Genomic DNA, 15,550 nt, shown 5'->3' on the forward strand with positions numbered 1-15,550 from the left:
ACAAATTCTGAGGCGTAAGGGTGTCGAAAATGTTTTTTATTGGATGATTTCATATGGATTTACCCATAAGTACATTAAAGAGTTATCTAACTAAATTGTTTACTAAAAATAATTTTTGATTTTTCCTTTTTAATAATTTTTTTTCAAAGTTGTTATTTAAAAAAAAAAAAATTTAATTGAATTAAACAATTTTGTTTCATAATTTTATTTTATAAAAACATCAGAGAACTAGTTTTCATGATTTTTTTATGTTTAATTTGTAATATTGCATTATTTTATTGTGATGATTTATTTGGATGTTAAATTTGTGATGTATTATTGGAATGTTAAATGTGTAATACTGTGATGTGTTGATTAAAAAGTATGCAGTCACCAAACTTATAAGATGGTATTGAGAGTTCTGTCAGACTAGCTGTTCTAGTTTGAGATAAAATTTTGAATTCTATTTTTTTTTTCTCTTGATAATCCACAAACAAAATCATGCTGTAATATTAAAAGACTTATTTAAATATCATAATAAGTATTTTTTTTACTAACAGCAAAAAATTAATAAAGTTTATTTTATACCCTTAACATTTTTTTTTTCAGGTCACCAATGATGTTTTATCTTCAGTTGATATAATATTAGGAGTAAGTCCACACATTATAGATGTTGCCGATAAAGTGTTTAGTTCATCAGCACAGTATTTATCTTCATTAGAAATGCTTGCTATGCAACAAACAAAAAACATTACAATTTCAAAGACTAACCTGGCGTTTTCAACTTATTTTCCTTTAACTCTTGGTTCATTGTATATTTATGCTAATCCTGTTATGAATAACATAAATTTATCTATAACAGATAAAGATCTAAGGTTATCTTTAGAAAACCTTCAAGCTTACATATTTTTACCTGCTCAAGTATTCAAAGGTAATACTGGAAATGTTTATTGGTATGTTTTCAAACAAGGTTCATTTTTTAAAGAATGAGTATCTACTAATCGCTCTGTAATTAGTTGGATTCTGTCAGCTACAGTTAATGGATTGAAAATAGAGAACTCTTCAGTGCCTATTGAAATGAGCTTTCCTAGTAATTCTAGTGGCCCAAAGGAGTGTAGTTTCTGGAGATCAGAAAGTGAGTTACTTTTATATGAATGAAAAAATAATTTGATAAAGTTGAAGATTTTTGATTTTAAATTTTAAATCTTGTTTAAAAATTATTAATTATTTATTTATATATTAATTATTCTAATTTTTATTTATTTATATATTAATTATACAAAAATTAGAGAAGAAATTAATCAATAGTTGTTCAGTTTTTATTTTTCTATAGATATTGATTGTATTAAAGACAATTTTTTAGAAATCAAATACAAATAATACTCAATAACTGTTTTCTCAAAGATAATACAAAAAAAAAAAAAAACCAACTGTTGTATGTAAAAAATTATCCAGATGTGTTAAACATTTTGGTGGAGCACGAAAATAAAACTAGTTTTACAATATCAAAATCAAATTTGCTAAATATTTGTTTAGACTTTTAAATGTTTGACCACTCTTTATGTATCTGTTTCCTAAATAAAAAGTTCTATTGTGGATGTAACTCTTAATTGAATTAATTTTTATGCAATATTTCATGGGAGTATAGATACCCTCATTATCAGGTATAATTTATATAAATTTATATATTATATAAATTATACTTGATAACGAGGGTAACTATACTCCCTTGAAATATTGTATAAAAATTATCTAAAAAAATAAAGAGTTAAATTCATAATAGAAGTTTTTATTTAATTATATATTAAGCTCTTTAAAGATGCCTTTTAAAATTTATCTGTTTCTTTGTTTTTTCAAGTTTTAGTTTAGGTCCAAAGGGAGGAAAACTTTAAAAGTGTTACAGATCACATAATCAAGATGAATTATAAAAATTAAGTGAACCAAAATTGATTGATTGGGGTTAAAAGAAACAATCAAACTTGTGCAATCAATGACTTACTTTTGTCTTATAAATATTTTGTATTTTATTGCTAGTATAAATGATGTACATATTACTATCTGAAGTAAAGTATCATTAAGTACATTAGGGTTGCATCTAAAATATTTTTTGCAAAATTTTGTACCTCCTGCGGTTGCAAATGATGAATTTTTGTAACCTAATTATTTAAAAATTATTAGAGCTGGTTATAAAAACAATTTCCTGCACCAATACAACCAATGGCATAGTGGGTGTCCTTATTATGTAAAAAATATTTTTTTTTTATAGTATATTATGTTGGACCTCAAAAGAAGATTTCATAAATAATGATCTTTTTTACGGGTTTTTTTTTAAGTTCTTTTTTTTTTAAACATTTGTTAGTTAAAAAAAACTGTTTTAAAAAATGCTTTTTATCAATTTTTGTTTAAAAATGTTTTTTTTGCAATAAATTTTAAAGAGATGAATTTTATTTAAAAGTTTTATTTTTTTAAACTATCTATAAAGACTTGCTTCTTTGAGATCCATCTTGATTTACTTTTAGAGAGATATATTTTATGTAGTATAGGACACCCACAATGTTGTCAGGTGTTTTGGTGTGGGAATTTTTTTTGAAATTAACAAAATAATCATGATTTTCTTAATTAGTATTAGAATGTTCATTGATTCCTAATACAGGCTCAAAAAAAAATTTGTTGTTGTAATCCTAATGTACATGTGTGTGAATGCAATCATGATTTTTTTGATAGGTAGCATATGGTCATCTGATGGTTGTCACAATGTTAATAGCAATCAAACATCATATGTACAGTGTGAATGTAATCATCTTACAAACTTTGCATTGATATTAGATACTGATCAATCTGGGAATAATCCATTGGCACTTCAAATTATTACTTGGATTGGCTGTAGTATTTCTATAGCTGGCTTATTTATCACAATTATTTGCCATCTGTTATTTCGGTATGTCTCTCTCTCTCTCTGTATATATATATATATATATATATATATATATATATATATATATATATATATATATATATATATAGATGTATATATATATATGTATGTATTATGTATTTATATATATATATATATATATATATATATATATATATATATATATATATATATATATATATATATATATAGATGTATATATATATATATAGATGTATGTATGTATGCATGTATGTATTTATATACATATATATATATATATATATATATATATATATATATATATATATATATATATATATATATATATATATATATATATATGAATTGGTTAATGTTAAAAAGGTGGAAGTCCAATAATGTAAACTTTTAGGAAACTAAGAAAAACTGCATTTTCCTGTGTTGTAAATTTTTGTTAATGGTTTAATAATTTTTTGTTTTTGAAGGTGAAAAACTCCTCTTAAAAAAAAAAATTATTAGGCCATTAACAAAAATTTACTACGGGGGAAAATGCAGTTTTTTTTAGTTTCCCAAAAGTTTACATAGTTGGGCTTCTGCCCTTTTAATATTCACCGATTCATATATATATATATATATATATATATACATATATATATATACATATATATATATATACATATATATATATACATATATATATATATATATACATATATATATATATATATATATATATATATATATATATATATATATATATATATATATATATATATATATATATATATATATATATATATATATATATATATATATATATGAATAAAATCAGTTATTATTACATATAATAGCAATTGAAATCACTACAATTTTAGGACTTAAAACTAGGTATTTTCAATAAAAAAACTCTATGTAGTTTGAGCATGCTCATATTACACAAAAATGGTGTTTTTAAATAAAGTCTAAAATAAATGTTTTTATGCATTTTTTTCTAAACTTAAATAGAATGTTTTTTTAGCACATATATCTTTTTCTTTATGAAAAAATAATTATCTATATTTCAACATCAAAATTTCACACATAAATTCTTTCATTTTTAATGATAATGTTTGAACAACACAAAAAATTAAATAATGTTTTATTTAGCTGAGAGCCACTAATTACTTAGCATAAATTCATGCAATAAATTTACATGTAAGTTTATGCTAATTATGCTATTATCATCTCATAAAGTCAATTCAAAAATTACAAAGAAACTTGAACTTTACTGCTTGCATTTTAGAAATCGTTTAGTATGCTCATATTACCTAGGTGCTCATATTATCCAAATCTACTCTATATATATTTGTGCTATAGCGCTTGTAATATACATTTATCAATTTTTTTTTGCCAGCTTAAATCAAAATATTTTTTTCCTGCAAAAAAAAACAAAACCTAATTGATCTTAAACACTTAGTAATTGTATATATACACATATATAAACAATTTTAAAATGTATTCTACAAAATAGAGTGCTTAATGTTCTTAAAAGAACAGAGTAATAATAAATTATACACATATTTAAATACACATACATATTCAACATTTTCTACAGCAAAAATGTTGTCAGTTTTGACTTCTTTGCCTGCCTATAATAAAAAAGTATTGGAATAAACACCTAATAGATTATTAAAAATAAATTATTTTCAATATTAAATTTATAAATAATAGTTATATTAATGTGCTAAAAGTTACAGTATATAATGTAACTTAAACAAGATATAACATTTTTGTTTAAACAAGTTTTTGAAAAAGTATTTACATGAAATTGTTTCACTAACATATGTTCAAACGTATTTTAACATTAAAAGTTTTAAATAAAGATGCTTAGTTAAACTGCATTTTATTTTCAAGTTTAAGTAAAGTATATTACAGCTAAGTGATTTTGCCAAAAGGTTTTAGTTTTATTTCTAAAGGATTTTATTGTTTCCAGAGATACAGACTTAAAATAAGTGTTTTTTATCACATTTCCTTAGAGTTTTTATATATTTTTAATACCAATTCTTTATTTTACATATATTTACAAGAAAAAAAGTTGTTTTTTATTGTAACACTAAGAGTCTTTGTACATAGATAAGCTTTGATAAATTAATTTAAAGATTATTCTAGTTAAGGTTAGAAACTTTTTTGTTTTTATTTTTAAACAGAATAAATTTTAAAAATATTTGAATATAGCAATCACTTAAAAGCTAACTGCCAATGACTTAAAAAAACAAGAAAAGTCCAAAAGTACTCAAATATTCCTAATATTTATTCAAAATGCATATGACTTTTACCTGAAGATCCTGCAATGGTTATGTTACTGAAGGTTTTGCTCTTTAAAAAAAGTACATCCCCATTAACTAATGTGAATAACTCAGTTTTGACTGAAGAGATATATTAATCAAAAATACACAACAATGATGGCATTAATTGACAGTCTCCAAATATTATATACTTTGTTCCATTATAACAAATAGAAAGAGAATGGTTTAAGTTTGTCATCTTTTTTGAACTCTTAAATAAGCTTGCTATTTTTTTGTTATGTATTCTGAAATCATAAATGACCTTAAAATCAGTTATGAAAGTAATTTTTTGCAACCAGATGCCCATTTTAGTCAACCTGTTTTGCAAATTTATGATTCTACTATTAGATTACCATCCTATGTTTAGGAGCTTTTTTACCCACAAATAAATTAGGGGTATTAATAAGTTGCATGACAAAAGCAACCTACCTTCTAAGTAATTTGCTTTGACCACAGCCGCATCACCTCTCTTAACATAAGATCAGAATAATGTCATGACAAGGATGTATAATGTTTATCTGATTATAATTTGATTATATTAACTCTATTTGGTTAGTATTTATTGCATTCATTAACAAGTCTTTATTCTTGACTTTAAAGGCATATCAATCTTATCATTATATTATGTCAGCTCAAATTCATCTGAAATATTGGAGCTAGAAAATTCATCTTTACAAATCTTGGCTACTAATTTCTTTTTTTTTTAATTTGTGTTGCAACTCTCTCTCAACTTTATAATGATGTACAGTATTCATTTTGTAGGCCTATGTGTATATATATATATTAAAAATGTTAGTTCTTTAGGTTGTCATTTTATATATATATATAAAATTATTTTTTATCCTGTCCATTTTAATTTTTTGACTTTTGATGTTGTAGTGGTTTTGTTTACTGTTCTCATCGTTATTGCTGTATTTTATTTAATACCTGTTTCTTTGATTGGTTAGTAACATTCAATCTAGGTATCTATGTGGATTAAAAACTTTGTATTGGTTTTGTTGTTTTTATAATTTTATATATATTTCTATATCTTATCGACTTGAATTAGCAACTTGTATTTATAATAAATTTTTATCTAACAGGATTTATCACATTGGTAGTGAAGTTAAGGATTTTGTAGTTTTCTATTAGTATATAATGATTTTAATTATATGCATGTTTGTGTGCATACATATATATATATATATATATATATATATATATATATATATATATATATATATATATATATATACATATATGTATATATATATATATATATATATATATATATATATATATATATATATATATATATATATATATATATGTATATATATATATATGTATATGTTTATATATGTGTGTGTGTTTATATATATATGTATATATATGTGTATATATATATATATAAATATATATATATATATTATTCTATTTTAAATATTTTATATTATTTGGTATTGAATTCATATCTCTCACTATCAATATTGTTTCTTCATAAATATTAGTGCTTTACAAATTTGGGTGAAGTTAGGGTTTTTGCTGTTTGTAGTGAAGTCCTTTTTAACTGCAGTAAAAAGCGTATTTATAATGATATGATTGAGTTCAGTAATTTGAGTTCAAGTGATTTGCTTGAGAACATATGAGAATATATGACTACTTTTAAAGCTTTAAAAGAAATTTTAAAAACCAAATCTTTTTTTTATCATATCTTGGTTTTGTTCAATTACATTGCAGGGGCTTGGATTTTTTTTTAGCAGCCCATTTTAATTTGTGTCAATCTAGCATTTGGCCGAGCATGTTCTATGCAATTAATAAAACCTAAAGTGATTGATATCTCTTAATTAAGTGGTTCATTATAAAATTAAAATAATTTTAATATTTTATTTTGAAATACTAAAATAATTTTATAATTGTTCATTATAAAATAAAAAGAATAGAGTTGACCTCATCTGGATTTTTCTTTGCAATAGTTTTATCAATTGTATAGATGAAAACTTCATCAGTTGAAAGCAAGTGAGTATTAAAAAAAAAGTTTTCTTTTGTAATGAAAGTTATTTGTAGTTATGCTTAGCAAGCTCAAGTTTATGTTAAGATCAATAGTAATGACTTCAAAGTTTTATTCTTTGTTTGCCTGGAGTTAAGCTCCTTGTTTTCTACTATAAAAGATTATTTTTTCTCTATGTTTTTTCCAACAAAAACTTGTTTGCTTTCAAACTTTTCAGCAGTAGTGTATATTTACAACCAAATACACAGTAATTAAGCACATTTTAGGTTTGATTAAATCTAAAAAAGATTCAGTAACTAATAAAGTTACAAAATGTATGTTCCTGTGTTATCTATTTATATATCTATCTATCTATTTATCTATCTATCTATCTATCTATCTATATATATATATATATATATATATATATATATATATATATATATATATATATATATATATATATATATATATATATATATATATATATATTTGTGTTTCATTAATTTTTTTTCTCCATAAGTATTTGTTTTTTTAATTTGAAAAAAAAAAGTTAATACAAGCAACTTTTAGGATAAATGAAAAGTAGTTGAGTGACAAATAGGCAGATAATGCAAGAGAGTGCTGCTACACTGACTAAGGATTAGGTTGGGGCAGTGTTAAGGTTATGCTTATATTTCTATTTTATATATATTTATATATATTATTTTATATATATCATTATATATATTTTATTTTATATATATTTATTTAGATATTGTTATATTACTCTAAATTTTCGTAAAAATGAATGAATTAATAAATGTGTGTGTGAGTGTGTATGTACGTGAGTGTGTATGTGTGTGTCTAAGGTTTTAATAAATTTGGTTAGTATTATTACCTTTTTTTTTAAGAAAATATCAAACTCAACTTGCTCCAAGAATTCTAATTGCTTTATCTGGCAATCTGATGATTACACTTATAATCTTTTTGGCTTTGGTTGAAAGAACTAAACCTCGAATTTTGTGCCAGGTGGTTGCCTCACTTATTCAGTTTTTTCTATTGTCAACATTCTGTTGGATGGTTGTTGAAGGATTTAATCTCTATAGAATGTTTGTCAAAGTTTTTCATAATTCTACGAGCTTAAATGCATTTATGCTAAAAGCATTTGCATTTGCTTGGGGTATGTTAGTTTTTCAAAAAAAAAATTAGTATAATAAAATAAGTTTTAATATATAAATATAATATAAAAATAATAGTTTCAGTAAATAAATATAATATAAAAAGATTTTTTGGATTTTCTACTTCTTAAATTTTTTGCTTTTAAATTCTTTTATTTATATAATTGTTAAAATTTTTAAAATATTTTCTTTATCAAATTATATATTTATAAATTTATTAATTCCTAATATTTATATTGGAGGTTATATCAGAAAAGGTAAGTGAAAATCAAATTAAAGTTACCAAATTATTAATGAAATTAAGTTAAATGTTTATATTACTTACAACTAGTGATAGACCAAAATTCTATTTGGTTCCTGTTCCAGCCACAATCTGACCAGATTTTTTGTTTTCTTTCCCAGTTATATTTAAGATTTTGGTTCTGGTCGGAGTTTTGGTTAAAAAAGCTGAATTGAATTTAAACAAGAGAAAGACAGTTCCAATCTTCGATAAACAACCAAAAAAACAAAAAACTGATCTTTTTAAATCTACAATTCTAAACTGGGATCAAGCCTCTTGAAAAATTGACTCTATTTCTGAAAAAGGCCAAAAATTTCACTAGTCAATCTTTAAAATGGTAGTTCTTGACCTCCAACTATGATCTATTATTAATGATGCCTGGTTTTTGAGGCACTGTGCTCACTTTTGTTGCTCCAAGTTACAAAATTGCTAGCAAATAATAATACAGAAGTTTACTGAATCCAACTTATGAAAAAATGCAAGTTGTTCTCAAGGAAAATTTGGTTCAATCAGAAGCTGAATGTATGTCAGTCTGTTTTGATGCATAGTCATCATTTTATCATGGCTTTCATCTGGTTCACTATATTTCCAAAGATTGGAAGTGTATCTAATTCTGCATCTCTTGTTCTCGATATGATGAAAAGCTTACCACAAAAAACGTTTTCAACAAGTTCAAAACAACAGCAGAGGAGTGGAAATTTTCTTCAAAAATTGGAGTTTCCTTATACAGCGAATGTAAAAGCAGCTTTTGATAAACCAAGCTGTATGTCTGTGTTATGAGTCAGCTGGATACCATAATCCCTTCAAATTCTGATCAAAAGATAACTATTTTTAGATCCAATCATAAACTAGCTGGTTGCAAAGAGTTAAAAACTCTGCTCTTATGCGTCCCATTCCACTGCTTTCTACACTGAACTCTATAGAAAGCAAGAAATCTAAATGTATATAAAAGACAGACTTAGCTCTTTCTACAAGATGGAACTTTACTATTATATACTTGAGCAAACTCTGCACCTAAAGCCAGCCATTGCTGTCAAATCAAATTTCAGTTGCCACTCTGCTTGATTCAAGATACTAATGGTACTTTTGCAGATCTCAAGCTGCTTTGCAGATCTCAAGCTGAATTGACTCCTGCAAGTCAAATTCTATTTAGAGACAATGAAAAAAATGCATCTTTTTTTCACATGTCGGAAATTATTTCACAATCTTAAACTCAAATAGAACCATGCATGTTCATCTTCCAAAATGATAATAAAAGCATTGAATGGTTTTTTGGATTGTCCTATGGCTTCTCAATGCCATGAGTTTTGGAAAAACTAAAACCTCTATTTAGTTTAACCTCTATTTCATTTAAATATCTTAATAAAAAACCTCTATTTAGTTTAACCTCTATTTCATTTAACCTCTATTTTACTTAACCTCTATTTCATTTAAATATCTAAATAAAAAACCTTAAAATTTATTTAATAAGCTTTAAAACCTTTACTGTCTCATCCATTTAGCTACTCTAATATAAAGCTTCTATCATTCCTTTAGCAACTCTATTATTCAGCTTTTATTATTTATTATTCTAATAATTACTATTAACTACTTATCATACAGCTTTTAGCTGCTCTTTTATTCAGCTACTACCTTCACTTTCATTAACATTTTTCTATTTGATTGAGGATGAGGTAATGAGGTTTGGATCTAATAATTAATATTATTTTGATAACACAGGTCAACAAAAATAATTTTTTTTTTGTTGAGCAAACAATACATTTTTAGTATTGTTTGCTCAACAAAATTTCTCATTTTGATTTCAAATATGCAATTCATTTTTCACCATCACGCCAACTTGTGAAAATATTTGGGTTCAAATCCTTAGTATTTTGGGTAAAATCCCTAATATTGTCAAAAAAAAATTATTCAAAAGTATTTCAACCATGGTCTCAAAAGAATCATATTTTCATAGAGATTTAAAAAAAAATTAACTCTTACAAGCTTATAGCATTGAATTTTCAAGATCTATTAAAGCTTTATAATGTCTTTTTGTGTTTGATTTTCTCCAAAATAATGTGCTGAATTTATTTAATAACTTTTTTATTAACACACACAAATATTACACTGAAAATACAGAAAATAGTTATTTACACCCTTCATTAATTTTAGTACTGTCAAATATTGCAAGCTTTCTATTAAACAATGCATATTATAATAAACCCTTTGTTAGTAACTATGATCTTCTCAGTAGAAACCAACTTAAAAAATTTTATTTGAGTATATTATCAATGCAAGTTAATTATATCTTTTATTATTATTGCTTCACTGTATTACTAAAACTATTATTTTTATTTTTTTTTTCACTATTATTTTTAATTTTGTTACTTTTAACATTAATATTAATATATATTTGTTTTAGTTGCCTTATTAATATTGATTATTATTGTTGTTATAGTTATTTTTGCAATTGTTAAGTTTAATTTTATACTTTCTGTCATAATTATAAATTATATTATAATAATTTTTGCTATTGTTTTATCATAAACTTTAGTGATCCATCGAAATTCTGTTTCGGTATCGGTTTTGGCCAAAGTTTTAATTTGAACTGATAACAAAATTGCAGTTTCATTACTTTTTATAAATTTGGTAAAAAGCAAAATTTTGGTTAAAAACATTCCGAAAACCAAAAAATTTGTAAGGTTTTAAATTTTTATCTTATTTAGAAAAACAGTTTTTTTTGAGAATTTTCACAAAATATTTTGAGATTTATCACAAAAATTTTGAGAATTTTCACAAAATACCTTGAAAAAATCTTGTTCTGCAGAGAAAATCTGCCAGCTATTAACTTATATGGGCAACTTATGTGTTAAATCTCAATTTGTGATACATGTGTGATTAATTCTAACATAAAACAAGTATAAAAAAACAACAAATGTAAAATTGCATTTTTAAATAAATTTTTTTAAGGAAATTAATTTTGACTAGCCAAAATGTAGGTATTGGTTTCAGTAAAGTATTTGCCGAAATGTCAGTTTTAGTTTCGGCACCAAACTAGAGTACCCAAAATTTTGGTTTATTTTGGTTTCAACTTTTTTTGTTTTGGTCCATCACTAATAAACTCACATATAATCATATTATTATAATATGTACAGTAAACACAAATAAAAATAATTATTAAAGTTTTTATTGTAATTATTTTATTTAGTTATTATTTGTACTATTATTTTATACATATTTTTTTTTTTATTATTATTGCTATTATTGGCATTATTTATAAGGGTTTTATTTTCAACCTTTTTTTTTTTCTTCTAAGTTTTAAAGTTAGTTTTCATTATTTATAAAAAAAAATTGGCTATATCAAAATTTTTGGTATAACCTTCTATTTAGTTAGAATGTAGAACCAAAAGTTGGAAGTTACTTACATTTGTAGACTTTCATTTTCCAGTGAACTGTAAATTTTATAAAATATTCAATTGAAAAAAATCCCTACCTTGGGACTTTTGATTGAGTAAAGATTAGAGATGGTGTCTCAATAAAAATACTCATCATGGGCAAATGTAAAATGCATCTGGCTACTGTCTTGTAGAAGACCTCCTAAACAAAGATTTAAGGGGGTAAACATGTTCTATCTGTTGCCCAGCTTCACACCTCTTCTTTATCTATTAGGCTAGTGTAGATGTATGCATATTTGTTTGCTTGTCGTAATTATAATGTAATTATAATTGTTTTCCATTTAAGGTTTTTAATGTTGAATCTTCTTGACTCATTTGGAGCCCTTTGTTACTGCTTAAGGTTTATTAATAGTAATAAGACAATTGCGTGTACTATTGAATAGTGTATTGAGTACTATCTGTGATTTGAGTCAAGTTTTAACAAATTTAAACAAAATTTCTAGTCATAACCAATATAATATAACTCACTTCCATATCTATCAGCAAAACAATTCTTTAACAATGAATCTTTAGCAGAAAGAATCTTTAACACTGTCAACAATAAGAGAAAATCTGCTATTCCACCTCTCTTGCATGGTTCAGATTTTGTTACCTCACTTAAAGGCAAAGCCTAATTTTTTTTGAAGAACTCCTCATCAATCTCATCACTTGATTCCACTAATTACATACTACTTGATATAGCTTAAAATAATAGATTAAAGAAAAAATAATGTACCTAATAAGTTTATTTTATTTTAATTTTAAAATATATGATAAGTTTCTTTTAATCATATCATTATTTCTGATAATTCCACTAGGCCTGGTGAAAGCTCATGGATGAGCTCTTACACTGCTCGTTTAGGTGAGCAGTCTGGTGTCATACTGAAATAGCCTGCTACCGGGGGCTTCAGTACATACATCAACTGAAAAATAGCCTGATTCGCAGCAGAGTGCTGCTACATCGACTGAGGGTTTGGCATGGGGCAGTAAAAAAGTCTATCACCCCCTGATGATTTTTCAATAAAAACAAATTTTTATATGCTTAAATTTAGACTTTTGACCCCAATTTTTTTTATTTATTGTGAATTGATATCAAAAAACATTTTTATTACAAGAAATTAATGTTCTTATACTTAAAACAAAAGTTATCCACTAAATTAGCAAAAGTGTAAGTCAAAAAAGTGTATTACCCCTTAAATTAGTGTTTCCAAAACTTTTTAGTTCCATGCCCCACCAAAGCTCATCAAAATTTAAAATGTCCCCTATGTTATATATGAATAATTTTTAATATTATAAATTTTTCATAAGTAGCATAAATGATATACTGCAGGAAGAAATCACAAAAAGTTATTTATTAAACAAAAAAATTCAAGTAAACAAAATATAGTAAACAATATATAAGTAAATAAAATAAAATACATCAAGTATTCAAGTCTTAATTCTTTCAAGAAAATAAATGAAATTTAGTGAGATCCTTGTGCTTGATGCTGGTTACAAAGAGACTTTATATTGAGATCCAATTTTGTTAGCTTCATTCTTAGATCTCCCCATTGTGTTATATATAAACGGTTTCTTTTTTTAAGTAACAAATTGGTTATGGCACTAAATCCGCATTCAGCTAAATATGAAGAAGTAAACGGTAATAATAGTTTTCTTGCACATTCTGTTGTGCTTGGATATTTAATTTTGGTCTCTTCAAAAAACCATGCCATTGATCTTTTTATATTAAATAAAGTTTAAACTGACTCGTCATTTTACATTTCTGCTAATTCTTCTTGGTACTGCATATTAAAAATATGAGATAAATTAGCTAACATTGGCTGCATCAACCAAGTTGGAAAATCAATTTCTTTCAAATCTGAAAATCTTCCTTTTAAATCAGCTGATAAGTTTTTTAGATGCTTAACAATATTAAGTATAGTGGTATCAGTTACTTCACATTTTTGAAGCCAATGAAACTTTTCAAATTGTTTTTGGTAAATTTTCAAATAGTACAATAGGCGTAATAAAACCAAATACCTTCGCTTTTGCATCAACAAGAGTTTTATTTGTTCCTTGAAGTTCTTTATTCAATATATTTAGTTTTTTAAAAATATTAGTTAAATAACTCAAATATGCCTTAGAATCCATTGTTAACAGATATTGCATTTCAATTTCGTTGCTTAAAAAATCACTAAGAGTATCAAATAGTTCCATAAATCTTTTTAAACAGTATCCTTTTGAAAGCCATCTTACCTCAGTGTGAAGTAAAAGTCTCACATAAGCTTTGTTGTTTTCTTTACAAAATAATTTAAAAATGCGCTCTTGTTTTGCACTTGCTTTAATAAAATTAATACATTTTACAACCAAGTTCATTATTTTATTTAGAACAGGAGAAAGATTTTTAGCTACTAAGTTTTCCCTGTGAATAACACAGTGCACAAGAAGCATATCTGGACTTTTATCTTTCATCAGTTTTAAGCAACCATTTTTTTTGCCCATCAAATTAGGATCACCATCAGCAGCACAGAACGTTATATTTTTTGTTGGTATTTTATTCGTATCTAAGTATATTTTTAGAGTACTATATATATCTTTAGCGGTAGTGCTGCTTTTTTAATGATGTGCAAAATAATATTTCTTCAGCAAAATCATTATTATCAATGTATCTGACATATTTAGATAATACTGCTTCGCTATCTCTCAATGTTGATTCATCCATTTGCACCAAAAAAAGTCTTGTTTTTAATTTTTCAATAAGTTGTATTTCAACATATTTACTCATTTCATCGATTCTTCTGCTGACAGTATTGTTACTTAGTGGCATGGTTTTCACGTCTTGGTCATCTTTTCCAGAAACAGTTTTAACTAATGTTGATATTGAAGGCTTGATTAACTGCTCTCCTATTGTATGATTTTTCCCAGATTTAGCGATGAGTAATGAAATTTGATAGCTAGCCTCAAGAGTACGATTAATATTAATATTATGAGCAATAACAAGAGACTTTAAAGTTTCTCTTTTTTCATAATTTTTCTTTACAATTTGAAAATAATTCAAGTTTGAATTAATTTGATCTTTATGTTTTGCCTTCAAATGTGCTTCAAGACGACCTGGTTCATTGATTCGTTGCTCAAGCATTGTTGGCATAATAAACAAAAAGGTAATCGTGGACAACAGGTATGAAACCAAATTTTAAATACTCTTCCGAGTGCTGCCAAATTTTTTTCTTGCTTGCACTATTCATGGGCTAAAAAATGAATTTTAAAATTAATTATGAAATTAAAAATATATATTTTGTAATGTTTCGTTTTCTTATTATGATTGAAAGAGAATCCATGTTGTTTTTTGTATTATATATATTTCTATATTTGAATATTAAATTATAAACAACTAGTTATATAAACTGTGTGTAGTCTTCTTGACTTGTTATTCCAACTTTTATTATGTTTAGCGCTATGGCTTTTAAGTGAGAATTCCTCATGCGGAATTAGTCTCTCAAGGGAATACTTTCGCAATAATTTTTCGTGCAATTCTCCAAAGAGAATTGGT

The 15,550-nt window shown here is 24.8% G+C and overlaps 4 protein-coding genes across 4 annotated transcripts in view; 2 read left to right on the forward strand and 2 right to left on the reverse strand.

The window, feature by feature from the left end:
- LOC136091740 (uncharacterized) overlaps positions 1 to 2,917 on the forward strand; it is a 60,639-nt gene extending 57,722 nt beyond the window's left edge. Inside the window, exons 15-16 of the mRNA XM_065819448.1 lie at positions 589 to 1,114; positions 2,704 to 2,917. Of these exons, the coding sequence (XP_065675520.1) occupies positions 589 to 969 (381 nt within the window). The 3' untranslated portion in view covers positions 970 to 1,114; positions 2,704 to 2,917. The remainder of the gene's footprint in view (positions 1 to 588; positions 1,115 to 2,703) is intronic.
- LOC136072010 (adhesion G-protein coupled receptor G5-like) lies at positions 1,057 to 12,912 on the forward strand. The gene is made up of 6 exons (XM_065819449.1): positions 1,057 to 1,114; positions 2,704 to 2,917; positions 8,062 to 8,338; positions 8,571 to 8,585; positions 9,203 to 9,371; positions 12,800 to 12,912. Exons 1-6 carry the CDS (start codon positions 1,057 to 1,059, stop codon positions 12,910 to 12,912), a joined length of 846 nt encoding a protein of 281 aa, XP_065675521.1.
- An 863-nt stretch (positions 12,913 to 13,775) lies between these two features.
- LOC136091741 (protein FAM200A-like) lies at positions 13,776 to 14,502 on the reverse strand. Its single transcript, XM_065819450.1, has 2 exons — positions 14,041 to 14,502; positions 13,776 to 13,922 (listed from the first exon to the last, which is right to left on the reverse strand). Exons 1-2 carry the CDS (start codon positions 14,500 to 14,502, stop codon positions 13,776 to 13,778), a joined length of 609 nt encoding a protein of 202 aa, XP_065675522.1.
- A 94-nt stretch (positions 14,503 to 14,596) lies between these two features.
- On the reverse strand, positions 14,597 to 15,148 carry LOC136091742 (protein FAM200C-like). Its single transcript, XM_065819451.1, has one exon. It carries the CDS (start codon positions 15,146 to 15,148, stop codon positions 14,597 to 14,599), a length of 552 nt encoding a protein of 183 aa, XP_065675523.1.
- Between the last annotated feature and the right edge of the window lie 402 nt (positions 15,149 to 15,550).

Source organism: Hydra vulgaris, chromosome 15, assembly GCF_038396675.1.
Source record: "Hydra vulgaris chromosome 15, alternate assembly HydraT2T_AEP".
Taxonomy (NCBI): domain Eukaryota; kingdom Metazoa; phylum Cnidaria; class Hydrozoa; order Anthoathecata; family Hydridae; genus Hydra; species Hydra vulgaris.